General features: G+C 39.9%; 1 protein-coding gene across 1 annotated transcript; it reads left to right on the forward strand.

Moving 5' to 3' along the window:
- Window positions 1-66: 66 nt before the first annotated feature.
- Window positions 67-27954, forward strand: LOC5563572 (myotubularin-related protein 9). Its single transcript, XM_001647811.2, has 3 exons — window positions 67-735; window positions 11921-12852; window positions 25794-27954. The coding sequence occupies exons 1-3, from the start codon at window positions 586-588 to the stop codon at window positions 26431-26433; spliced, it is 1722 nt and encodes a 573-aa protein (XP_001647861.1). The 5' UTR covers window positions 67-585; the 3' UTR covers window positions 26434-27954.

Raw genomic sequence — 27954 nt, forward strand, 5'->3', positions numbered from 1 at the left:
GATATTTTTTTGAAATTATGTGAGAATCTGCCAACACTGTTAGAATTGCATTTTGATTTACGCTGTCAGTTGACATTGCAATCAGCGAGCAAGTGCAACAGTAAAACGAAAACAGAGCGCCTGCAGTCCAGCAGCTGTGGAAAGTGCATACCAAAGGATATAACGGAACACCAAATCAACAGAAAACTGAACCAGCGCAGAAAGCATCAGAACGTAAAAGAATCGGAAAGGATCGGACTTAACTTCTTGCGGAGGCGTTTAAAAGTATGTATTTATCCATAGCTGGTTGATGTGTGCCGTGAAGCAATTTGATTAGAATGTTCTTATCAGCAAGATTGGAGCATAATTGAAAGAAGTGCAACTAGTGGGCGAATGTTTTTCTGACGCGTGAAAGCAAAAGTGAATCGCTGCTGCAGTCAAAAGTCTGACCACAGTTTCGGAGGAATTAATTAAAGAACGTGAAGAAAAGGAGAGCAGTGGTGTTTACGTTTTGCTGAACTTTCAGTTTTTGTTGGTTTAAAAGCGAAAAGCAGTACGCAAAAATAAAGTAAAGAAGATTGTTTGTCGTCGTGTAGTAGAGTTAAAATGGAGTTTGCCGAACTGATCAGAACTCCCAAGCTGGACGGCGTTCAATTGTACGAGCAGCCGCGGCGGGAGTCCATCGATGGGACGCTCTGCATTACCGGCCATCATCTGATCCTGAGCACCCGGAAGGAAGGCGCCCGGGAACTTTGGGTAAGTCGCATTCTCTTCCATATGGAAACGTTCTTTTATCGATTCGGTACGGTCTAAATTACATTAGCCAGCGCTCTTCAGTGGCGTTGAAAGAAAATTGCATTGAAGGGGGTTCATTTACCATGGTATTTTAAAATGAGATGCCATTGGTCAATGAAATAACACTGATCGGCGTGAACTATCGTATAAAGCAAAAAAAAAAAAAACTTTTCGTTGAAAAATTCAATAGTAGTTCTCGCAACAATTTGCAGAATGATGATTTTTATATGTAAATTACGACGAGTGCTGTAGAAACCGAGTTCTGCAACGAATTGTGTTCAACTTTTTTTGTAATTCCATGAAGAGAGTATAGGAAATCATGTTGAACAGTGCACATCGTACCCTCGTGGTGTGCTTACACAAATTCTTTCTGCTCTTGGAAGTTTTTAAAACTACCTAAAACAATAAAACAATATTTCTCAGTTCTACAAAAACAGTACTTTTCAGTACTATTTTGCTACTTTTGAGCCCTTTTCGATCCTGGTTTGGACCTGTTAGGCGAAAGATAGTAAAAATGTTAGAAAATCACTTATTCTTCAGTTTATTCACTAAATATGGTTGCAACTACGAAAAAAGGAAGGGCGAATCTCTAAATTCACAACTTCCTTCCAAAAATGTGTTTTAAAACTGTCTTTAAATAGGGCAAAACTGTAAGAAAGGGCGTTTCTCCGGAATGTGCGCCGCTATCTTTCGCGGAGCACTTTTTAAAATAAAATTATTGCACGGAGCACCTGTTCTTCATCATTACACAGTTTGAAATCTGAACTTTTTACAAGCTTAAATCGACTCTGCAATTCCCACGAAAATCATGAAATAAGATTTATGTAGGCCAATCTTTCATAAATATGAATATGATTTGAAGCCTAACCTGAATTTTTCAAGAACACAAGTCTTGAAGAACCAAAAATTCTAAATATGAAAAATTGATCGACTTGCTGTTGGCGACTAATCGATCAAGTTTTCAGCTCTATTCCTTAGATTTGTACTCGAAAAAATTAAGGGTATATCAGAAGGCCGGCTCCAAAGGCACGTTCCCCACCAGTTGGGAGATTTGTGCTCATGCTCGAAGTACATAAAAGTTCGATAATGATCGAGATTTTGATACCAGAGCGTCAAAAACAACAAAGCACAAATCTAAAGAACAAAACAATGGTCTTAAATGAAAATACGGTTCGATCAATTTTTCAGCGATCAAATTTTCAGCGCAATCGATTGTTTTGTTCTTTAAATTTGAACTTTTGAAATTCTAGATATGGCTTATGTTAGTAAGCTTAAGTTTTTACTAATTAAAACTGTATTTGAAAGCAAAAAGTTGAGACATTTCAAGACATTGGTGCAAATTTTCAAAATTGCGTATTTCGCGTATTTCGACCTCAACTGTAAGGCCGTCTTCAGTGTCGTGTACTAGACTCGGGGATTCAAGTTTTACATCCAATTAGCCAAGAAAGGAGACAGCAGTTCATTTTAACAAAAAAAGATCTAAATAATATTAAAGCTTTAGCAAAAAGCAAGACTCATGTTCGATATCCGTGTGACATGGGAACAATCCCAGAAACCTGGAGGAAACTTTAAGAACCTCACTCAGAGCCGTTGGTGCTAAAAGTGGGGTCATGGTACCAAACATTGTCGTATGTATGGTAAATGAATGATTTGCGGAGGTTCGTCTAACGTTATGGGCAAACGTCCTGTGGAGAAAGATAACAAAAAGTTTGTATGTGCAAATTGCTGAACAACACTAAGTCTAGCTTTTGGGGTTGCCCTTTGCGCAAACGAATCGTTGAGGATCGTACCAGACAGATAGACGGTAACGTTTTTCGTACTTCGGATTCCCCAGGCAGAATTCCCAACAATTCTCATTTTTCAAGTAACGATCGCTAACTGCCTTCCGTTGGGTAACCGTTCGATTTCTTTAAAAATCAAAAATGGAAATATCGCTGCTTATGCCTCCGCAGTTAACTTTATGCCGTCTCTTCATCTACCAAAAATTCCAACAGAAAACCATTAAAAAATGCACTTATTGCCAGTAACATGTCTGCCTCTGATTTTGATTTTCTAACTGAAAAACCGCCACAATGGCAGTCCAAGTTGGTGTAAAATTTGCTAATCAAATTGTTATTGGATTACGTTTTTCTAATGGATCCAAATAATAATTTAAATATTCTAAATTGGAATGCTCGTTCTCTGAATGGTAAAGACGACGAGTTGTTTAATTTTCTTACAGCTAATAACGTGCACATAGCAGTTATTACTGAAGCTTATTTGAAACCTAGATCTAAACTCAAAAGAGATCCAAAGTTTTTTGTTTATCGTAATGATTATATGGATGGAGCATGTAGTGGAGTTCCTATCATCATTCATAGGCGTATAAAACATCAACTTTTTTGTCATTTGAAACCAAAGTTTTTGACATCAAAATACTTTCAAAATTAAAAATTTTGAAAATCGGCCAGGAGTTGTTCTTATGAAAACTTTTTTTTATTAAAAATTTCTCCATTAGGAAACTTTGTCCCAATCATCTGTTTCCTATCATGATCCTGTGGTGATAATTAAAAAAAAAAATACTTGAAATAGAGTTTATGTGTAATTTAGAATTTAAGTTTAATTTTTAAATTTTTCATGAAAACATTTGTTTTTCAATCTATATTTTTAACTTGTAGTCCAAACGGTTTTCTGCAACTTCTTCTTTTTCTAAAATCAACAGTTTCTAAGTTAGAATTTTTGAAACAATTTGCATGCAAAAACTTACACTGTAGAAGACGCTTTTGTCCCAAGCACCAACATACCACTATTTACTTAATTACGGGTTGATGAACCCATTGCTGTTTTCAAAAATATCATAGCACATCTAGTTTTTGAGATATTGGTTGTTGAATATGCATAAATATGTTAGTCATCTTGCATGCAAGTTTGCCAACTTGTATGTAAATTGCCATACAATTGTTTAATTTGCCACAGAATTCAAGCTTCATGTGTATAACAATACTTATCATCATCAGTTCATAATACTTTCGATGCTCCAAAGATATTTTTTGACGGTTTAGAAAAGTTTTGTATTTTGCCATGAAAGAGAAACGAAGAATTTTGTATGGAGACTGCAAGCATGTTGGAAAAATCGATTTAAACTAAATTAAATCGTGCAATTTCAACCAAATTATATCTGAAATGAAAGTTAAAATTATATTTTGCATGCTTAGTGTACTAGATCAAGTAAAAGTTTGATAAATCATACCTTAAATTTTATGTGAACATAAATAAAATCAGCGCTGGAACATTTCTGAAAACGGCATCAGATTCAGCAACTCCAAATCTACTGGATGTGATTCTTGAGGCGTCATTTTTGTTGCGCTGTGTTATGGGTCATTTTCAAAAGTTATAACTTTTGTTATAACTGGTATAACTTTTGTTATGCATAATTGTATATGATTCAATTCAATCGTATATAATGCATGAAAAGGCTATATACATACCAAAGTGGAGGCTATATGCGTATTTGGTACGACTTTTTCAGACTTTCTGCGATCAGATATACGATGCCACAAAATTTAGATGAAAATAAAAAAGTGTTTTCAGCAAGACCTCTGGATTCGGAATAAGTTACCTTATCAATGTAGCACCAAGGGTTACATAACAGACACCTATTAATTTGCCAATATTATGCATATTAATGCGATTCTGCTTTTAGACGTACGAATATGTGATTTTGGATGCACATTCTTATACGATACTTGGTTCACTGTGTTATGCTACCATACCATACCAAAAACGTGTCCAAAATTTAATCTAATTTGTAGATTATCGAGCACGATTTTTATTTTTTTTCGATTCATTCTGGATGGAATTCGTGTAATATGAATCGAATAAAATTATCCAGTTGAATCTTCATCATGCTAAGGGCGCATCAGCAGTGCTCAGTAGAAGATTCGCCAAGGAAAATATTAATGTGGGACTTATTCAAGAGAATTAGATGAATAATGGTAGGGTACTTGGTTGCCCTTCGAGCTGTAGAGGTGCCAGGTGTACAATTTGGAGCAGCACTCTTAAACTACATGTCGTCTAACAACATAGACTTACATATGAGAGGATTCTCCTACTTTTGTAAATGCTATCCGACAGGAAGTTCTTGATCTCACTATCTGTGCGACCTGCTATCAGAGAAGATTGTGAACTGGCATGTTTCTGATGAAGAATCATTGTCAGCTCACAAACACACCAGGTTCGATTTTAAGGGAGCAGGATCCGTCATTGATTTTGGAATTTTTCATAGCAGTTTTTTCGTCCAAATTTAGAAAATTTACATGAAAATGTGTTCATTGTATTCTATTCTCCAAACGGAATACAGTGAACACATTTTTATCGAATAATTTTTAGATTTGGACAGAAAAACTGCTTTTGAAGTTTTGATGATGACGATGATTACGATGAGGGAGCGTTGAGCGTTAAAGCTGGATCAAAAATAACAGAAACTATAGAAACCAAAAAAAAAATGAATTGGGATGGGACCAACGTGTTCGGTGTTCGTTTGGGAAGACTGTTCCCGACTGTTTTACAACTGGAAAATCATCGAGTGGGATCGTCGACCAAATGATCTCAACTTATTATGCTAGCTGGCCTATTCAACAAAGGTCATCTAACAGGGATGTGCCTCGGTGGAATGATAAGCTGGCAGGGTTGAGGAAGAAATCCAGGCGATTGTTCAATAGAGCAAATATCACTTCAGATTGGATTGAATATAAAAAACAGAATACAACAGAGAACTAAGGCACGCCAAACGTAAGGACTGGAGACGGCGCTCCTGCAGCTGCAAGGTTGCACAAAGTCCTTCCAAAAGACCATTCAAAAGGTCTAGGTAGCCTTGAAAAAGAAGACGGCAGTTTTACTGCTGACTTTTCTGAAACCCTGGAACTCTTCGATCCCATACTCGGCTGAAGAACAGGTCTTAGATGAGGTCAGACATGCATGGTCGATAAATCCCTATCAGCCTGTGAAATCTTCACACCATCGAGGGTCCAATGGGCATCGAGTTCATTTCAGCTTTTCAAGTCTGCCGGGAATGATGGCATTTTATCAGCCTTACTACAACAAGCAAAATAGACACTTTGTTTGCTCTTAACCGAAATATAGAAAGCTAGTGTTGCGCTTTCATACGTTCTAAAAGCGTGGCAAAATGTTCGACTTGTTTTCATTCCTTAAGCTGGAAAAAAAGATTAAACAATTATCAAAACCTTAAGGTTTAGATCTATAGCCTCTCCTTGTTCTTTTCAAGGAAAATGAAAAAAATATGTATGGCGTCATCAAGTCAACAAGTTCAATGGAAATGCCTTTTGTCAAATTTGCGTATCAATCAGGTAAATCTATCATTACGGCGCTGCAGTCGCTGTTAAATAAAATTGAGAAATCTCTTGAAGTCAAAGAAATAGCCGTTTCTGCTTTTCTCTATATTGAAGGAGCATTCGATAATGCATCCTATACATCTATAAATTCAGCCATAGAAAAAAAACGGCTTGGATAAAAGTATTATCAAATGGGTCATGGATATGCTCAAGGATCGGACAATTGCTGCTGATGTAGGAGGTGCGCAAATATCTATAAGATCTAGAGGAACAAAAAAAAAGATTTACTAAGGGATGTCCTCAAGGAGGAGTGTTATCGCCCTTACTGTGGTCTCGTGTAGTAGACGAACTCCATCGAAATCTAAAAGATCAAGGTTCTGAGGTAATTAGACACGCAGATGATGCGGCCATCGTGGTTCGTGGAAAGTTTAAAAACACGATTTACGATCGGTTGCAAACTGCTTTAAACATTACTCTCAAATGGTGTAGAAGAAGGTAAAGTTTACACAGGTTTCTTTGAATAGAGTTCAAATTTAATTTTCGGAAGATGTTAAACACCTTGGGGTTACCTTGGATAAGAAATTGAACTGGAACTCTCATCTGAACAAGGTCATAAGTAAGGGTACTAGCCCTATGGGTCTGCTATAAAGCCCTAGGAAAAACCTGGGGACTGCGACCTAATATGATAAACTGGATTTATTCAGCAATAGTCCGACCAAAAATTACTTATACTTCGCTGATATGGTGACCCAAGTCAAATGAGGTAGCTGCTCAGAAGAAACTGACTAAGTTGAAAATGCTTGCTTGCACATCAATAACAGGTGAAATGAGAAATACACCATCGGTTACTTTGGATGCCCTTCTTAATATACTGCCCTTGTATCAATTCATTAAACGGCAAGCTGCAAACAATGCCTTGCAGTTTATCCGTTATAATAAAATACTAGACGGTGATTTGATTGGTAACAATTGGATGAAAATCATCAAAGAATCCAGATAGAAAAACAATGGATGATTGGATGACAACGAAGAGCAACTATGATGTTCCCTTCAAAGTGGTTGAACCAAGCCGCTATATTTGGGATTTTGGTGGGCGAAGTTTAGGTCCAGGTTCTATTGTATTTTATACGGACGGGTCACCGGAGCTGGAGCTTTCGGCCCTGGTATCAGAAAGGTAATCGCTATGGGGCGCAGTCCCACAGTGCTCTCAGTTGAAATACAAGCCATCATTGACTGTACAAATGTTTGCCTCAAAAGAAACTACAGGTTTGCAAAGATCTCGGGCAATCAAGCAGCTTTGAATGCTCTATAGGCTTTTACATGTCATTCAAAGTTAGTGTGGGAATGCATTCTTTTTCTGATGTAATTGGCCAGTAGGAACGAAGTTACATTGTAGTGGGTGCCCGGCCATTGTGGAATTGCGGGGAATGAAATCGCCGACAATCTTGCAAGACAGGGTGCATCCTCTGAATGTCGTTTTTGTCAAGCTGAAAATGAAACTGCGGAGAATTACTTAATCAAAGAATGTTAACATTTGGAAAAGGATTATTAAAGCCCTTGGAAATTTTGGCAAAGTAGTCCTAATAGGGTAATAGACTTTATAAAACGAGTTGAGCCTAATTGGGAGAGTGCTGCACCCACCAATGCCTATCACATATTTCATTATTACAGCAAATAATGCATATATTCTAATATTTCGAATGCATAAGGTCCATCTTTCTGCAACCATTTAAAAACACTTGGTTCAGTCTGTCTGAACACCGACCAATTGTGAGAGGATATTTGATGTGTACCAGATAAAACATGGGTAATACCACACAATTCCTAAATTATGGACTAGTGATCAAAAGCCTCTACAGACAGGGAAGGAAAAAAATCAGCATACCCAAGTACCCAAGTAACCATGAGCCCTTGATCAGCGTCATAGATGCGTACATGCATTATACAGGGTGGCCACCGAACCGGGAAAAACGGGAAAAGCGGGAAAAAGACGGGAATTTGAATCCACCGGGAAAAAGACGGGAAAAACCGGGAATTTGAGAAGATCACCGGGAAAATAGTTTTGACGAATATCTTCAAGCTGACAAATCAACCTTCAAAATAAGTTTTATAAAGTAGTTATGTGTAATGATATTGCTATGAGGCATCCGCAATTTTGAACAAATATGTTTCAAACATTTATGATTTTATGGCTACCATATTTCTTAAAAATGTTTCACTTTTTTACCAAAGTTTCGAAGTAAGTTTTTGAATTTTTGTACTCGCACTATCAAGGCTAATATTTTTTGAACTTTTTTCTAACATTTTTTACTCGAAGTTTTAATCAACGTTCAATTACTTATTACAGATTGGTTTGGCACTCTTTTGTAATTGGTTAATACCACAACCAATCTTCAAAACAAGCGTTTAATTATAAAAGCTTATGTTACTAATTATCTAATCGTCAATGTTTTGAATAAGGCCTCATTTACGAGTTGAGCTGTTACAGCTCATATAAAATGTGTAGAGTGTCCATATAAAAAGCATAACGGGAGAGTGAGTGTACGGCAAAAAAAAAATAAAAATTGTGGGTGAGCCCTAAATAATTGCTTCTACATGTGTGGCCTTGTTTCATCCATACCTTGAACTTATTTGCTTTAGAGAAGAAAATTCAGAATTGAAAAATAAATGAAAATTACGGTAAGAAAGTACTTGAGCATCTTGATGATTTACTTAGGAACCTGGGGCTTTTGTCGGTCAAATTATCTGAAATTCAGCATTAAGATACATTTAAGATTATTATGAACCATAGCCAAATCTAGAAATTTCAAGAGCACAAGTCTAGAGAACCAAACAGTGCAGTGCTCAGAGCTGAATTTTTTATCGTTTTATCATCACCAGAATACAACCAATCCATCAAATTTTCAACGGTTGTCAAGTTCTCTATTTCTTGAATCTTGAATATTTGAAGTTTGACACTAAGTACATATTGTTGATAAATATAGTTCAATTACACAGCATAACAAAAATGACATTTTTGCGTGTCTCAAGGATCAAATTATGTGTCTCTAGTAGATTTGGGGTTGCTGAATCTGGTGCCATTCTCAAAAATGTTCCAGCACGTCACAATTTTTAGCTACAGGTCACCAAAGTTGTATAAAACACTGGTTTTATTCATGTTTACATGAAATTTAAAGTAAAGTTTATCAAAATTTTTTGTAATCTAATCCATCAAACATGCAAAATAGAACTTGAACTTTCATTTCAGACATAATTTGATTGAAATTGCGCGATTAAATTTCGATTAAACCGATTTTTTCAACATGCTTGCAGTCTCCATACAAAATTCTTCGTTTCTTCTATATGGCAAAATACAAAAATTCTCTAAACCACAAAACAATAACTTTTCCGCATCGAAAGTATTACAAACTTTGATGATAAGTATTGTTATACACATAAAGTTTGAGTTCTGTGGCAAATTAAGCCAATATATTACCTTACAAGCTGGCAAACTTGCATGCAAGTTGGCTGAAAAAGTCATTTTTTGCATTTTCAACAGTCAATATCTCAAAAACTAGACGTGCTATGATATTTCTGAAAACGGCAATGGATTCAGCAACCCTTAATTAAGTGAATAGCGGTATTTTGGTGCTGGAGACAAAAACGTGTTCCGCAGTGTTATCATTCAAATTAAACCCCTGTCGTGTCAAGAGTGAGGTCTGTTTTATAAGCACAATTATTAACCATCTCTTTCTCATGATAGAAAGCTTCAGAGCTCCATTGATTTTCGACGAACGCGAGACAAATCGATTCGGATAAATACTATACTATGCCATAGTTTTCAGAATAAGATTCTACATATAAAGATTAGAACAATCTAACAGTCAACTTATTGTTCCAAACTATTGATAAACAATCAAACAACTAAAACATTTGAAACCGATTTCAAACAAAATGGTTACAGTGCTTGATTTTTGATATACAAAAAAGTCAATTAAAGTCGTTGGAAAGAATGGATTAAAAACCGGGAAATTTATGTAAAATTTACCGGGAAAACCGGGAAAAAAGCGGGAATTTCAAAATCGAAATTTGGTGGCCACCCTGTCATTATAATAGCACCACAAATGCTTACACACCTTATAACAGCACTTCCGCTGCATAGAAACCCTATTACAGCATCATTAATGCTTCTAAGCCTGATGCATACAGGCATTAAATAAGCACTAAATTAACTTTATATTCAAATACAGGGCATGTTTAAATGCCATCCAGTGTTTTGACAGATATACCACGTGCTTTGTGTTTGCATATAGTGGTAGGAGGGAGTCAAACATAAATCTTCTCACTACTACAATTGCAGGATTTATGACGGGGAAAAGTGATGGTTTAAATTGGTCACTTTTCTTTCCAATACACACACTTGGGTAACCAGTAAGCACGATAATGCGGCACGGTAACAGCATTATATGCGCAAATAGAGTAATCATTTGATGCATGTCAGTTTTATATACGCATATAATGCTATTATAATGCCAGAAAAGGCGAAATAGCGTGCCATTATAGTGCCAACATATAACCGTGCTTCTCTGCACCACTAATGCTGATATAAGACCACGTGAGAAACGTCAGTTGTTTTCGCCAGGTTTATAGAGCGAATATTTTGTGCTTTCGCGTACGCAGCCAGAGAGCTTTCGCGTATGCGGCCAAGCAACTGGTACACGAGGTAAATAAATGAATGAATGAAAACGGAAACCTCTAATAGTATGCAAAAAATGTAATTAAGTGATACAGATAGTACTTCTCCGTATCAGACATATTCGTTTTGGTAGTTTTCATCCTTTTGAGGACTTGCAATTGCCACATTTTGATCCTCGTTTTATGATGATGAAATTCCTCATTTTGCGTCTCGAACCTGCGACTCCCGTATTGTTGAGTTGTTGTCCTGCTCCTTTGCTCCTACGGCCACATAAGATGAATAGTATTGGAAAGAAAAGTGACCAATTTAAATCATCACTTTTCCCCGTCATAAAACCTGCAATTGTAGTAGTGAGAAGATTTATATTTGACTCCCTCCTACCACTATATGCAAACACAAAGCACGTGGTATATCTGTCAAAACACTGGATGGCATTTAAACATGCCCCCTGTATTCGAATATAAAATTAATATAGTGCTTATTTAATGCCTGTATGCATCAGGCTTAGAAGCATTAATGATGCTGTAATAGGGTTTCTATGCAGCGGAAGTGCTGTTATAAGGTGTGTAAGCATTTGTGGTGGTATTATAATGCATGTACGCATCTATGATGCTGATTAAGGGCTTATTATTAGTGCTTATGGTTACTTGGTATATCCTGGTTCCATGCCAAGGAAATTCATAAATTTTCAATTTTCTTCCATGTCAGCGAATTACAGTTATTTTTCTTACCCATCCAATGATGACTGGGCTCTTTGTCGTCAAATTTTGCTAGAGCTGAACATTATCCAATACTTATCATTTTGTTTTGCATTGAGATTCGTTTAAAACATGTTTCTATAACCTGCAGCCCGCGCAATGATCTGAAAGCACCAAAGTGGCCTGCACAATCAATTAGCCTGAGAATCATTGATCCACATAATACCCTAAACTCAATTCTACTTTTCCTCTCCTAGGCGTTTGCGTGGTCAGCATGGACTATTGTACCCCTCCTATCTTCGGCTTTGTATTGACTTGCGCTCTTATTGTCCCACATGACTCTGCAATATATAAATGAAAACGAAAGACTTCCTTCAGGGAACGAACATTTTTTTAATTGTAATTTATATTCATCAAATTAATAACGCCTCCTTCTTTTTCAGTTGCTGCACCAAAATGTGGACATAGTCGAACGGAAACCGTGTATCGTTAATAATGTGCTCGAAGGTGGAACCATTACGCTCAAGTGTAAAGACCTTCGGATCATCCAGCTCAGGATAAACTCGCCGCAGGAATATTTTAACATTTCCAATTCGATCGAGCAGCTTTCGAATTTGGAGGAAACGAAAAAGCTGTACCCGTTCTTCTACATTCCGATGTACAACGTGATGCAGGACGGCCACACCGAGTATACCATCGAGACTGAGTATGCAAAGCTGCTGGCCACCGACGAGTGGCGTCTGACGACGGTCAACCAGGATTTCAAAGTGTGCCCATCGTACGGAGCACGATTGCTAGTTCAGAAATCAATTAGTGACGAACAGATAGTACAATCCGCCGCATTTCGCGATGGTGGACGATTCCCACTGCTGGCCTATAAGCATACCAATGGAGCCGTGTTGCTCCGATGCTCTCAACCCCTGGCAGGGCCCGGAGTAAAACGATGTCGTGCGGATGAGGCCATTCTGAATTCCCTGGTCGAGCCCGGTGGGAAGAAAGGTTGCATTTTCGACACCTGGGGCAAAACCAAGAACACCAATACCGAAATCGAACCGCACTATCCGCAGTGGCGTGTGCTTAGTAGACCCATCGGATCACTTTCGTCCATCTCCAGTCTGTTAGATAGTTTCGTCAAGTTGATGGAAGCTTGCAACGATGTGGCCTCTAGTTCGGATCGGTGGCTGTCCCGATTGGAGAGCTCGAGCTGGCTGAGCTTCGTGCTCAACGCGATGAACGTCTCATGTGTGGTTGCGCAGTGTTTGGCCCTGGAGGGAGTTCCCGTTGTGGTGCACGGTGGCAAAGGATTGGACACGCCACTCATTGTCACATCGGTGGCGCAAATCATCCTGAATCCCGACTGCAGGACAATAAAAGGGTGAGTCTTAGACGGTGGTAGCGGGTCACTATTTCCTAGTCACCAAAAAGCAACTATTTACAACAAAAAGTTACTAAATACACTAAATTGAATGGAAATCAAAAGACAATCTGGAAATATGCCTTCAACTTCAAAAAAGAATTAGTAACTTTTGTCGTTCTAGAGAGAAACATTTTTGAATTAGATACCAAAGTATTAAAAAAGTTGTGTGATAGATTCGATTGCATTGTAGACGTTGAGTAACTTTGGGCTGGTTGATATCATTTTCAATTTTCGAATTGGACCGTTAGTAGTATCCGTTCTTGAAAATGATTCTATGGTTGAAGGCAAATTGAATGATTGATTTATTGAAAATGTTCAGTATAACATAATTAGTAAGACAATAGTCCATCATCGAGTTCGGGATACTGTTGTTACCGCTAACAACCGCGTACGCGCTCGGTATTTTTCATCAATTTTAAGTGGTTTTTCGCGTTAATAGATATCGTTTTCGCTGTAATTATTTAGCGACAAGTGCCCACGAGTGATTTCACTAAAAATCTGGTTGAAATCGGTGCAATTAAGTGCAAAAACTGCAGTAGAAGAGCTAAACCCGCGTGTGATCTCACGGTAATAACCCATTGTTCCTGTATTGTGTTGTTGGCGCAGGCATTGTGGTATTCATTGAATCCCACGACTGTGTGTGGCTACATAACCCGAGTGTGTGAACATATCAAACAGTGAACAAACTCTTTTTTTTGGCACTCTACCGAAAACTTTCGTCATCGCAGTGTGTACTCCCGACTAACAGATCTACCCTGTGAATTTTCAAGCCGGTCGACTGGGAGATCCTTAGATCATCTTAGTTCCGGCCCGGTGGCGTCATGTCGCCGAATGGCCTCCACCTCCGCCCAGGGGACCCAGGGGGCCCCGGTGGTGGCGGCAGCGGAATCACGAATCAAAGAAACGGAGAGTATACAGGGGCATTAGTACCCTCCTTTATGGACCCCGAAGGTACTTTAGGGCAACTTCACTACCTGAAGCTGTCCGGAACCTCCGGCCAAATTCTGACCGACCCCTTCCTCCTCCGTCTGTCAGTCGAAAAGCACATCGGTGGCCCTATCGCCGGTGCGTTTAAGGAGAACCGCGGCCTAACGTACGTACTTGTAGAGGTCAGGAATTACAACTGCTCTGTTTAAGGTGGTTTTACAGAATGATCATTTATTAACTTTACTGACTGTCATTGCCTACTCTGAGTCATTGTCTGTGCCTACCTTGATCAAATACATTAATATCATTCACTACAACTTCGGGCATCCTGACAAAACCGATGTCCTCATCGATACTTTCATCGTCTGGTACGTCATTACACATCCATTTTCGCATATTGTTCGGAGAGCAAATTGAATTGAAAGGAATACTCGAAACTTGAAACCCGTCTATATCAGTTATCACAAATCGATCATTTGGCAGAACTTTTTTTATTTGATAAGGTCCTTTAAATTTTGCATCTAATTTATGTGACTCATTTGCTTTCAAAACAACGAAATCCCCTTCTTTATAATTAGTGCATTTGATTCTCTTTTTATCTGTCATCTTTTTGTTATATTCTTGAGTTTCTTTATTTTTAATTTGAGCTTTTCTACGAATTTCTTGTATAGTTTCTTTTCCTAAATCAAACTTTTTACAAAAGACTCTATGTTATAATTTTCATTTTCTATAGAATTTTGTTGTATTCCAAATAACAAAATACTTGGATAATTATTAACAGATCTATTGAACGTATTATTGAAAACATATTCTATTTTATTAAGAATTTTGTCCCATTTTTGCTGAGATTCGTCACATAATTTGGCAAGCATTGGAGTTAATGTTTTATTTAATCGTTCCACTTGACCATTTGATTCAGGTGTTCGTACTGCTACCTTCACATGATTTATGCAATGAACATTAACAAATGTTTCAAATTTACTACTTGTAAAACATGAACCTCGGTCAGTTATAATTCGTAAAGGTCTACTATAATAATTCATATAATCACTTAAATGTTTTATCACTTCATCTACACTAGTAGATTTGGTTGAATATAATTTGGTAAATTTAGTAAAAGCATCAACTATAACTAGAACATATTTTTGTCGATTTGATGAAGGCAATTGAATTGGACCGTAATGATCAATATGAATAGTATTGAAAGGTTGATTTCCTTTTTCAATTAATTTCAGAAAACCCTGTTTTTTCTCACATGGATTATAAAATATACACGTAAGACAATTTTGAATATATTTTTTCACTATTTTCCTCATATTACTGAACCAAAAATATTTTTTAATTTCATGGATTGTTTTTTCAATTCCAATGTGACCACAGTTATCATGATGTAATCTGATAACATTGTCAATCATTAATTTTGGAACAACTAATAAGTTTTTCTCTCCATCTTTCCTAAACAGTACACCATTTATTAGCAAAAAATTTGGAAAATTTGATCGTTCTAGTAAGTTTTTAATGTTCATGATTTTACTATCTTGCTCTTGGGCTAAAATAATATTACTTTCTATTTCTGATTCATTGAGAACATTAATTGTATCAACATCTGATAATTGTTTATCTACAAATTTGTTGGACATATTTTGGCGACTAAGAGCATCAACATGTTTCATTTTAGATTCATCCCTATATTCCAGATCAAAATTATAATTTTCTAATAACAACGCCCACCGACTTATTTTAGGATTCAGCTCTTTTTTGGACAATGTTTGCACTAAGGCATTGCAATCAGTAAACACTTTGAATTTAATACCTGCCAAATATACATGAAAACGTTTCAATGCATGAACTACTGCTAACGTTTCTAGTTCAAAACTATGTAATTTCGATTCATAATTGTCGGTTATTTTACTAAAATAACAAACAGGATAGAAATTACCATCACCTTGTTTCTGAAGTAAAATTGCTCCAAAACCATAAGAACTAGCATCACAATGCAGTTGTGTTTCAGCAGATGGATTATAAATCGCTAAAATAGGAGCTGTAATTAATTTTTGTTTAAGCTTTTCGAATGATTCCGAATGTTCTTTACTAAAAAGGAATTTGGAATCTTTCTTCAAAAGATTGTAGAGAGGACGCGCAATTGAAGCAAAATTTTGTACAAACTTCCGAAAGTAACTTGTGAGTCCTAAAAATCTTTGAACATCTTTCACATTTTTTGGAACAGGGAATTTGGAAATACTTTCAATATGTGTATTGTTGAGTTTTCTACCTTTTTTGTTCAATGTGTATCCTAAATAATCGATTTCTTCAAACATAAATTTGCATTTTTCCAGATTCAATTCAAGTAAATTTTTGCTTAATGTTTCGAAAACCTGTTGTAAAATTTCTAAATGTTCATCGAATGTTTCACTTGCAATCAATATGTCATCCAAATAAACTACCATTTTTCCTTTTTCAATCAAATGTTTAAAAATTTTATTGATATACCTCTGGAAAATTGCAGGAGCATTACACAAACCAAAAGGTACCCTCAAATATTCGTATTGACCAGAAGGAGTTACAAATGATGTGAATTTAGTTGAAGCCGATGCCAATTTTATTTGATGAAATCCAGATTTAAGGTCCAAAATTGTAAAATAGGGTAGATGTACCAGTTATGGCCATAGTGGTTCCCTATTTCGTCATACGTGATATCTTGTATGCTTTTACATTTTGAAAAATCTTTTGTGTTTTAGCAGTAAAATTAAGGATAAATCTTGATGTTAAAACATTCAAAAAGATTAAAATTTTTTTAAGTTATCCAAATTTTGCATATGGCCAAATAGGGAACCACTATGGCCATAACTGGTACACTTTCCCTATGTTTTGTTTCTTAAACTGTCGAATATGTCTTCAATAACAGGTAAAGGATAATTGTCGCGAACTGTGTCTTTATTTAGTTTTCTAAAATCCACGCACATTCTTATCTCGTTGTTTTTCTTTGGAATCAACACAATTGGGCTGGCAAATGGTGAATTACTTTCCTTTATTATTCCAGCTTCCAAAAGTTCTTTAATTTTAAGTTCAACTTTTTGTTTTTGATCTAAAGATAATCTACGAGGTTTAAAATGAAATGATTCGCCTTTCTTCAAAACTATTTCCATTTCATATTTAGTTTCAGGAATTAAGGGTTTCTTATAACATGAATAATTTGTTTTGAAAATTTCTAAAAATTGTGCCAACTGATCGTTTGTTATATAACCTATGTTTTCCTTTTTTAATTCGGAAACATCAGAATTGATATTACAAATATTTACCGTTTTAGTGCTAGTTTCAGGTCTCGAGCTTCTATCAATATTTGAATAAAGTCGAATATTTTGATTAATGATAGTCCGGATTCTTGAATGCATAATAACGTCCCGTCCAATGATAGCATCGTGAGAACCAAGCACCTTATCCGGTACTACAACGAAATTAATTCTGAAAGAAATGTTTTGAATATGAACAATATTAATGCTTTCACCTAACGTCTTTAGCCTTTTTCCACCTATACCCCGGTAACGTTTAGATTCATTGTTTTTTGTTATGTTTTGTTTTTCCACTAATCCCCGGCGTATAAGTGAAATAGGGCTACCTGTATCAAATAAAGCTTTAAAAGTATAATCAAAATTGGAAAGTTTGAATTCTACCAGTCCGTCATATCCTTCCTCTGTAACTTCGTCTTCTAGCTGATGGTCGTTCATAACTGAATTGATAATAGGTCTTTGTATTGCTTGTTGTTTCTTAGCTCCTTCATTTGATTTCCAAAATGACGATGTTGACTTCGACAGCTTTTGATCTAACGCCTTCTTGCAATTTACAGCTAGATGCCCAGGTTGATTGCAGGAATAACACACGGTTGGTTTTCGAAAACTCTTCTGCTCCTCCATTTTGACCATCCGGAATGCTTGATTGATTTCGGTAACCGTTTGAAAATTTTGAATTCTTGCTTGATTTTTCAAATTGTGATCAGAAATTCCTTCAACAATATACTCCACTAATTCTTTTTCTCCTAGGTTAAGCTTCTGGGCAATCAACTTCTTCGACTGGCAGTAATCTGCAAACGGCTCTCGTCCAAACCATCTGATTCGTTCCAAACGTTTTCGTAGCTCAAGTCCGTTGACAGCTGATCCATACATTTGACGTAGATCGTCCAGAGTCTCTTCATATGTTTTCAGCATAAAATCAGCTCTAGTGTGAAGCCAATCTCTTGCGTTACCTTTCAACTGTTTGATTACTACAAGCTTCATAATTTCACAGTTTATTCCAAGAGCGCGCTTCGTGTTTTCCACTGTAGCGATAAAATGGTTGATATCTTCATCGCTATGTCCCGTAAAAAACGGCAGAAAAGCAGCCACTTCTTCAAAACGAAAATTGTTATTTGAGACCATAAAATCAGGACCCAGACGATTCCTCTGTTCTTGACAAACGCAATTACTGACCGCTTGACGATTGTGAACGTTATTCTCCTGGCGCAAATTTGCAGACAATCCATCACCGCGTCCACCGCTTGAACATTCTTGACCAGTTTGCGAAGAAAAAGTTGTAGCGTTCATGGTGCCTTCTGCAACGATTCCTACAAATTCTCTTGCATCTACCTCAGGCAATATTCGGTCAGCCTTAGTTCTCCGGTGTTCAGAACGCTCCAATTCATCCGAAGTCTTCTGACTGCGCAGCAATATCCCACTTCTGATATGTAGAGGTCAGGAATTACAACTGCTCTGTTTAAGGTGGTTTTACAGAATGATCATTTATTAACTTTACTGACTGTCATTGCCTACTCTGAGTCATTGTCTGTGCCTACCTTGATCAAATACATTAATATCATTCACTACAGTACTGAAGGTACGTAGTCAGGAACAAGTGAAACAACTGCTACGGATGAAGCAACTTAGTGATGGTACTGGTATCACTATTGAGGAGCACTCGTCACTCAATCAAGTCCGATGTGTCGTCACTAATCCAGACACCGTGGGTCTTAGCGATCAATATTTGGTCGAAAACCTGGCGAACCAAAACGTCAAAGAGGTGCGACGCATAAAGCACCGCAATGAGAAGGGCGAACCAGTCAATTCCCCGGTCATGATTTTGACAATCAACGGCACGGTTATGCCGGAACATATTGATTTTGGTTGGACCAGATGCCGAACCAGGAACTACTATCCCTCCCCGATGCTGTTTTTCCGCTGTTGGACTTATGGTCACACCGGCAAGCGGTGCTCAGCTACTCAGCGGACCTGCGGCAAGTGCAGCAAAACTCATGATGAAGAACTCATCCCCAACATCGCTTAAGGAGCAACAGTATTCGAGGTATCCATAGGAAGGACAAACTGCGACGAACCGGCCCATTGTAAGAACTGTGAGGAATGGAACAAAAAACGCGAGAAGAACGAAAAGGTCGACACGAAACACGCAGTCTCCAGTCGTGAATGCCCGATCCACAAGAAAGAGAATGCCATCCAACATCTACGGGTCGACCTTGGTATTTCGTACCCGACAGCCCACCGGGATTACGAAACCAGAGAAGCGGCCATGGCCAAAAAGAAAAAATCCGCAAGCAAACAAATCCTTTGCAGGCATTGTCAACGCTAGCAAGGATTCCGAGATGGATAAATTGAGGTCGATGGTAAAAAATTTGCTGGAAGACTCCAAAAGGAAGGACGAGCGCATCGCCCAACTTGAACGCGCGCTAGAAAAACGCAACGTCAACACCCGGCTAGATAGCGCAAAAGATCACGGTCCCACGGCGGAACTAGTACGGCAGTGACTTCTCTATGAAGGGACCCAGCAGCTCCAAACGGAAACACCGTAAGAGCCACGGGATACCCTCTCCCCCACAATCTAGACAAGTCGCTCGCTCAGTCCTCCCACCTACGACTCCCAGCATCAGTGGACCTTTTTCTATACAACAACATTCACTGAAAACAACCAATCCGAGAATTGCCCAAATGAGTTGACTGAGCACAACTTCCACTACGAGACACCACAAAATCGATTCACGAACAACCCCTCAACCAACTCCACAAGAGCGGGAGCCTCGGGCAGTCGGGGCCCCGTCAGTGCGGAAGCTACACCCCAACCGGTACTGACGGACAATTCTCAACACCCGAGTGTCTCTGCAGCTGACGGGACGCACAAGGGTGTAAAAACCTGTACCCAGCAATACCCAGAGGACGGCCGGGACAAACAAGGCCCCGACAAACCGGAAGCCAATTCTGTACCAGAACCGACGGACTACCCTTGTCATCCCCACCGGTCTGGAAGAGGGACGCACAAGGGTGTAAAAACCCGTCCCCCTAAGGATATTGAAGGAAATGGAATCGGTAAGCTGACGTCGAGTACAACTTGCATGCTGTCTACGAGTTTAACTTCTTCGTGTTCAACATCTTCGTGTTCAACTTCCCCGAGTACAACCTCGTCGGATTCAACCAACTCCATCAATAGCAAGATAACAGCCACTGAAAAAGAAACCACTACGATCAGCCGGGACCGGGGTCGTGTGGCTGATTCTCTTTCACCGGAACTGTCCCACATACCACAACATCCATGTACGCTTCGTAGAAACTCCCCCAGAACTCGGAACAACCCGGTAGCAGTGGGCGTGTCTACGGACATTACGACTGAAGAGATTGATCTCGATACCGACCTCCCAATTGTCGCGGTCCGGCTCCCGTGGCCCTTTGCCGTTTCGGTTATCTCCGTCTACCTCCCGAATGGAAAGCTTTCGGATCTAAGGAACCAACTGGAAGCAATCCTACTCAATATCCCCCGCCCCATGGTGATACTTGGTGACGTCAATGGGCACCACCGAGCATGGGGCAGTCGAACCGATAATGCCAGGGGAAAATGTGTCGTCGACATCGCATGCAGCAACAAATTAGCGATTCTGAATTATGGAACCCCTACATTCATCCGCGGTCAGACAGAGACGGCCATAGATGTTTCTCTTGTCTCTACCTCCATCATTAGTCGTCTCCTTAGGTCTGTGGAAACGGATACCCGAGGAAGTGATCACTACCCGATTACGCTTAGACTCGACAAATCAATCAGCCCGCAAACCTCTCGGCGACGTCGCTGGATCTATGACCGGGCCGACTGGGCCCAGTTCCAATATGACATTGACTCTGGTATTGAACAAACCCCCCCAACTGCAATCACGGACCTAACTGCCTTAGTTACTGGATCGGCAGAAAAGTCCATACCGAAGACTAGCCCAAACTCGGGTAGAAGGGCTCTCCACTGGTGGTCTCCCGAAACGAAGATGGCTACGAAAACTCGCAGAAAAGCCCTGCGCGCCTTCAAAAGGTCTAAGAAGAACCTGCTCGATGAGCACCCCGACCTTGTGACAGCCAAAAAATGCTACCAAGCCGCCCGGAACGAATGCCGGCAAATCATCAGGGAAGCCAAGGAGAAATCCTGGACCGACTTCCTCGACACAAGAAATGAGGACCAGTCATCTTCGGAGCTATGGAGGAAAATCAACAGCATTCAGGGCAAACGCCGAGTGAAAGGTTTTTCCCTCAAGATCGACGGAGCAACCACCCGGGACCTACAGACGATCGCGGATGCCCTCGCGGAATACTTTCATGGGATATCCGCCATCGATAAATACCCGCCAACATTTTTAAAGCATTATCCAAACCCACAATTATGTGTGATAAATTTCCCGACTCACCCTGACCAAGGGCAACTTTTCAACCAACCATTCTCCATGACACAGCTCAATTACGCCATGGGCAGGGTCAAGGGCAAGTCAGCAGGATCAGACGAACTAGGAGGGAGAAACCGATACGAAATTTATGTACGTCAAGGTGAGCCGAGATTCTGCTGTCACGAACTGTCACTGTGCGCCCAGATCTTAAACAATGGACAAACATGATAAAAGCGCGTGATTCATCAAAACATATTTTTGCATTTTATCAAATGTGACAAATAATCGATTGAAAAGCTATGCATGCTGATTAAAAAGTAATGTCACGATAGCACCTTTTATTCTGATTGAATATAAAGTATTCAAATACTCATAATTTTACTTTTTCCAATAAAAACGAAAATTAACTGCATAGAAAACTTTGGCCCTTTTCCATATTTGTTCAGAAAGATCGAAGGTATACAACAAAGAAATCTAGCGATTTTCATCAAGTCTGCCTTGATTGTCGTTGGCAAGTTGGAGTTTTCTTGCAGTTTGAAATAACTTTGTGTCATATCTCGTGTGTAGTATCGGTGCCTCCCTCCCAGGGTTACCCAATGCTAAAACACCTTAATTACAGTGGAAAAAGCAAGCTGCTAGAATTAATAAATCAGGAATGGACTGAAGGCACGCTACCAGAAGAGTGGGAGCACAGCCTTGTAGTCCCCATACCCAAGAGTTCCGGACCGGCTAATAGTACCACCAGCTACCGCCCGATAGCACTCACCAGCTGTGCATGCAAAATTGCAGAACGGATGGCAAATCGTCGGCTGATGTAGCATCTTGAGTCCAATTGCCTACTAGGTTACCGCCAACATGCATTCCGCCCAGGGTATGGTACCGGTACTTACCTAACGAACCTCGGAAGTATCCTCGAAGACGCAATGAAGGCGCAGGAACACGTGGAAATCGTATTCCTCGACCTTGCCAAGGCATACAACCGAGCCTGGGCCCCTAGCATCCTTAAGCAACTAGTAGAATGGGGAGTATCCGGTAGCCTATTGAATTTCATAAAGAATTTCCTCACAAACCGAACCTTCGAGGTCCTGATAGGAAATCACCGATCGAAAGTCACGAGGGAGGAGACCGGAGTGCCTCAAGGCTCTGTGATTTCACTTGGGAATAGCCTACCTTGTTGTGTATACCGTGGTTCCAAACTCAAACCTCGAAAAACATAGACGTGTTTTCTTAAACTTGAACCTAAACTTATAAAAACGGGCCACTCTCGTTTTGCTCGTCGACGACAGCCAACAAGACGAACAAGAATTAATCCTGTTCGAAGTGTTCTACGTTCCACATTTGGAGTCGTACCAGTTATCGGTAGGAAGATTGGTCGCCAAGCGAGCCGAAGTGCTTTTCTCCAATCGCCGTGGTTGCGTTATCCAACATGACGGTGCTGTTGCAGCGGTTGCGAAGAAAATTGGTGGTCTATACCAGCTGGCTACCATGGAGCGTGGTGTGGTAGCTTCACGTCACAATAAGAATTGTATCCATCTATGGCACCGCAAATTAGGCCACCGTGTCGTGATGCCATACAACGAGCGGTGGGTTATGATTTGACGACAGGCGTTCCTCATTCAGAAATAAGGCGTGTTCCAGACATGCGAGTGCTGTGTCGAAGGCAAAATTGCTCGGCTACAATTTCCGAGAAAGGACGATCGTCAATCTGCGAAGATGCTTCACATCATCCACACGGACATCTGTGGACCGATGAACATCGTGTCGGCGGGTGGTCCGCGATATTTCCTCACGATGATCGACGACTATAGCCGGTACTTCATGGTGTATTTCCCCACGAAGAAGTATGACCAAGAACGATTTGGAAGATGCCCGACCGTTATTCGTGCCGACCAAGGAGGCGAATACAAATGCGGAGAGGAAAAATGGTCGATCGTTGAGACGATGATCGACGCAAAGATGAGCTACGAGTTTTGGGCGGAAACGGTCAACACGGCGCAGAACATGTTGCCATCAAGGTCCGTCGAGAGAACACCGTTCGACCTGTGATTTTGGAAGAAACCGGACGATTGCACATTTTTGGGTGCACTGTGTTCGTCTACATTCCCAAAGAGAAGCGAAGCAAGTTGGCACCGAAGGCGGAAACGTTGACTTTTGTCAGCTCGGACTCGGACTGTCACAAGGCGTTCCGCTTCATCGATCAAGAAAGTGGTCATCAATCGAAAAGTACGTTTTGTGGAGATGGAAGACGACGTTCCGAACCAGGGCAGGCAATCGTCAGATTCGTCACAGTGCGATGATGAAATAAAAAATGACATCGTCATCCAGTATAATAACTCTGATGGGTCGTCGTCTCGTCATCGACGAAAGAATGCACGACGAACGTCAATCCAAAATCGCCAACGAACAACTTTGTTTTCATTTCGTTCGCTCCCCTTTCTCAAACGAAGGAGGCGTTTATGGACCTATGCACGGGTTCACTATTTGACGTTTTAGCGGTGCCGTGTTATTTATGGGACCATGGCAACCCGTGAATTCAGCACCGCTCAAACGTCAAATTAGTGAACTCGTGCATCGGTCCATTCTATATTCGCTTGCTATGCACAAAACTGCGAATGCCATCCCAGAATTGCTTGTATTGGCAATTTAACCCGTACTCTTCAAGCTTCATCAACAGCTCTGTAGGTAAGCGCGTGACGTTGACGATTCAGTGGTCATTTGTTCAATTCCAGACACGTTTTGTTTTTTTGTTTTTGTTTTATTTTTTCAAAAAAGGCTCATAATCAGGCTCCTTCCTTTCTCTTGATTTACCATCTTTCTCCCCCTTTCAACGATCAATTACAAAAGAGATGTGATTTTACCCACACACAAACTGAGCGTCTTTACTCTGCGGAATGAAGAGTTTACACGTTTGTGTTTACTTATTTTCATTCACACAGTTGTTAAGAGTTTGTTTTGGCAACCTCAGTGCTCCAAAGAGAAAGAGATTGTTCTTCCCCTTGCTCAGTTTGGGGTAGAGCATTTTTTCCCATTTCTCAGATCGGGGAAGAGCATTTTCAGACAGCTCTTTGCTGTCTCTTTAAATCCAAAAGGGCAAAGAGGAAATCGAAACAATGCTCTTGTGTTGACGGAGCAATCAACCTCAGTTCATCCCGAAAGCAATGATGATGTGTTCAAAGAGCTTCGCAGTAAGCAAAAGCTATCAAATGAAAGATGTGCATTTGGCTAGAGCCAACGTTCCTCTCCGCTCTCTCAGGCAACGATTATACAATGCACATCGAATGTTGACTCATAGTTGTTGTGAGCGTACGAGTTTGCTCCATCTATCTGAACAAGATGAGCAAAATAAAGCCTACTCATAATCTATCGACGCCACGGTTCATATTTTTAGTCGGCTCAAAGCTCCCGCACGAAGATTCGACCATAACGAAGGAGGCTTATTTGTTCGTCATGACGCCGAGCTTTTGTGGCGGACCACTGCAGCAAATCGTCATCCAACGCTGGTTGAGTGACGATGACGATTCTTTTTTTAGTTTCGCCGACGACTTTTTCCATTTGACGGTGACGATTGTCTACCCTGTTCAGAACGATGATTCGACGTCGCGGTCACCGTCAGCTACGATGGTGAAGTAGAGTCAATGGATGAAACGATTTATATGTGACAATCGCCTGGCTACGAAGTCAAGCAAGCGGGACATGTATAGAACAGACGTTATGAAAAGGGTCTGCGTGATCTGTGGGGATTTGAATTCGAAACTTGTAACCTACTAAGTTATTGCGTCACCAAGTGGCTCGGTAGCTTAGTTGGCAAAGCGCTCGTCTAGCATTCAAGAGTCTTGTGTTCGAATCCCAGCCGAGCACGTGGATTTTTTTTCATATTTTCACCCATAATTTATCCATCTTTACCACGCGTAATGAGTTGATTGATTGAAAAAAAAACTGCTTTTGAAGTTTCGATGATTACGATGACGGAGCGTTGAACGTTATGGATAAGAGGTTGAGATTACAATTTTTTAAGGGATACAAAATACATACAAAATGCGTGACAAGGGGGGAAGTGGATTGAAAAAGTTCAATTCCGCATGACTTCATTTGTGTACCATCCCATATAGGTATCTATATCCAACATGCAGTTTAACTATCGTCATTACTTTTTCAACTTTCAGGGGGAAGGCCAATACCAATTTTGAGAAGGGCTATCGCCTCTCGCTTATTTACACCAATGCTTAAATTCCTATTTTAAAAATCCTTAGTGCCATACGAGCGTCAATTATAATGAAGCAATGTAATTTTATGCTTACAGGTTACAAGCTTTAATCGAGCGGGAGTGGCTGCAAGCAGGATACCCGTTTTCGACTCGCCACAAACATTCCTGCTACACTCCGTCGGGTCAGCGACACAAAACGTCCAGTGCGACGTTCGTCCTCTTTCTGGACTGTGTATTCCAGTTGTATCACCAGTTTCCGTGCAGTTTCGAGTTCGACTCGCGCTATCTGATAGTGTTGTTCGAACATAGCTACAGCAGTCAGTATGGAACGTTTCTCGGCGATTCGGAGCGGGAACGAGCGGAATTGAGGGTCCGCGAAAGGACCACCAGTCTGTGGAGCTACATCAACCGACCGGAAGTGATCGACACGTTGCTCAATCCGATGTACATCCCGAATGCGGCCATCATTTGGCCATCGGTGGCCCCGCTCAGCATAGTCCTATGGTCGGAGGCCTACACGCGGTGGGTGATCGACCAAACCGTACTGCGAACAAACCGCGATCGCATGCTGGGAATCGTCAGCGAAGAGCGCGAACTGGAGAAGAAAGTCAAAAAGCTTCGCCGGGAGCTGGCGGATTTGCAGCAGGAGTGTACCCGGCTGAAGTTGGAGGAGATGCTGCTGTCCGACGAGGGCGGCACCGAGGAGGACGACGTGGACGCCAGTTACAGTAAGTAGAAACTACACCATCGTACCCAGGAGATAAGCCTCTCTCTTTAAGTGAACGTGAAACCGTGACATTCCCTTGTCCGCCCTTTTACCCGGTATTAATGGATCGCCTTCATAACATTTAGTGTATACATAGCGTTAAGCTGTAAACCAACCTCCTTCGAAAAAGGGGGGCAATATTTGACTAACGTTTGTAGTGAATGGATCTGTAGGCAGATTCAGTGGTTTAGTTTTAGGTGCTTTATTTTCGAAGGCAATCTCTTACAACTTGTTTCAATCTAGTCAGTTACCAACCTTCAAGACAAACTTTAGCGGAAGGTTTAAGAAACCTGCCGAGGAAAGACAAATAATTATGATTTCGAATCGCGCATGACCAGTGCCTAACAAGAAGTAGTAGCAGCAGAGGACATCGTCCGGGATATCCGTTGAAGTGATCTTTTTCAAGTGAGTAATGCGGCATGACGAATCTTGACGAAATAATTGTTTGATAAAAACGGTTTAATATGGAATAAAATCTACCAATCTGATCCCTAATCTCATATTGTTTGTCGGGCTGTCCTTGTTAGTGGCAACATTTTGTGAAATTTACTCTATTTATACCTAGCAGATGGTCAGAGACTCTGAGTTTGTCAATTCCGAGATTACCGCAAAACATGGACATCAGTCATCAATTCTAACTCTACAAAGACTGTTAAATACAGATAGTTCAAGGACTCACGTGAATGTTGGTTGCTAAACAAATTTTGCTTGATTCGGTTTTGCTGCTAGTACAAAACCGCTTTTTTACTTTTGTTTTTCTGGGACTAATCTAAAGGCGAAACAAGGATGAGACTAGAGTTCCGTTGCATGGTCAAACATCAACGGTAGCGATCTGGTTCCTCAGAAATCAAATCACTGATGCTTGATAAGGGGCGAATAAAAAATAAATGTTTTTGGCAAAATACCTACAGAGTCAGATTAACTCACTGCATTCTGAATGAACCATAGAGAGTTACAAATAGATGTGTAATCACAGATTTATGGACGAAACACTTGTATGTTTCTAGGGGTGAACCCAAACTGTTGCACGAAATCCATTGAAAATTCCTGACATATTTGATAACAGTTTTGAATAATCTGTTGTACCGGTGTTTGGTCAATGGCTATCTGACAAAACTTTCGAAGAGTTCCTAGTGAAATTTTGAAAGATATTTTTTCCACGGCCCACGTTTTAGATATTTTAGCAAATCAGCAGTGTTTTTCATAAGGGCCTATCTGCATTCATCGATTTCTCTTCATCGTTGTTTCCTTTGCGTTATTGCAGAAAACTGATTCTGTTGTCGTAGGATGAAGAATCACTATATCTTCTTCATTAATAAGAAATATTGCAGATTTATTTTAGCAAAGTTATTAGCGGAAGAGAGGATCGATGAAGATGTGCAGAAATATTTTAAATCTTTTTGTCCATAACCCTTTTAAAATGTAAACCGTTTTTTTGAATTGTATTAAAATCAATTCATAAATAAATTAGATCATGTCCTCCAAATTTGT

This window comes from Aedes aegypti, chromosome 3, assembly GCF_002204515.2.
Source record: "Aedes aegypti strain LVP_AGWG chromosome 3, AaegL5.0 Primary Assembly, whole genome shotgun sequence".
NCBI classification, from domain to species: domain Eukaryota; kingdom Metazoa; phylum Arthropoda; class Insecta; order Diptera; family Culicidae; genus Aedes; species Aedes aegypti.

What these genes read in the sequence shown, in the direction of transcription:
- LOC5563572 (XM_001647811.2), top strand. Translation starts at nt 586, where the DNA reads ATGGAGTTTGCCGAACTGATCAGAACTCCCAAGCTGGACGGCGTTCAA. An exon ending in AAGGCGCCCGGGAACTTTGG is followed by an intron (nt 736 to 11,920) that starts GTAAGTCGCATT and finishes CTTCTTTTTCAG; the next exon opens with TTGCTGCACCAAAATGTGGA. An exon ending in GACTGCAGGACAATAAAAGG is followed by an intron (nt 12,853 to 25,793) that starts GTGAGTCTTAGA and finishes TTATGCTTACAG; the next exon opens with GTTACAAGCTTTAATCGAGC.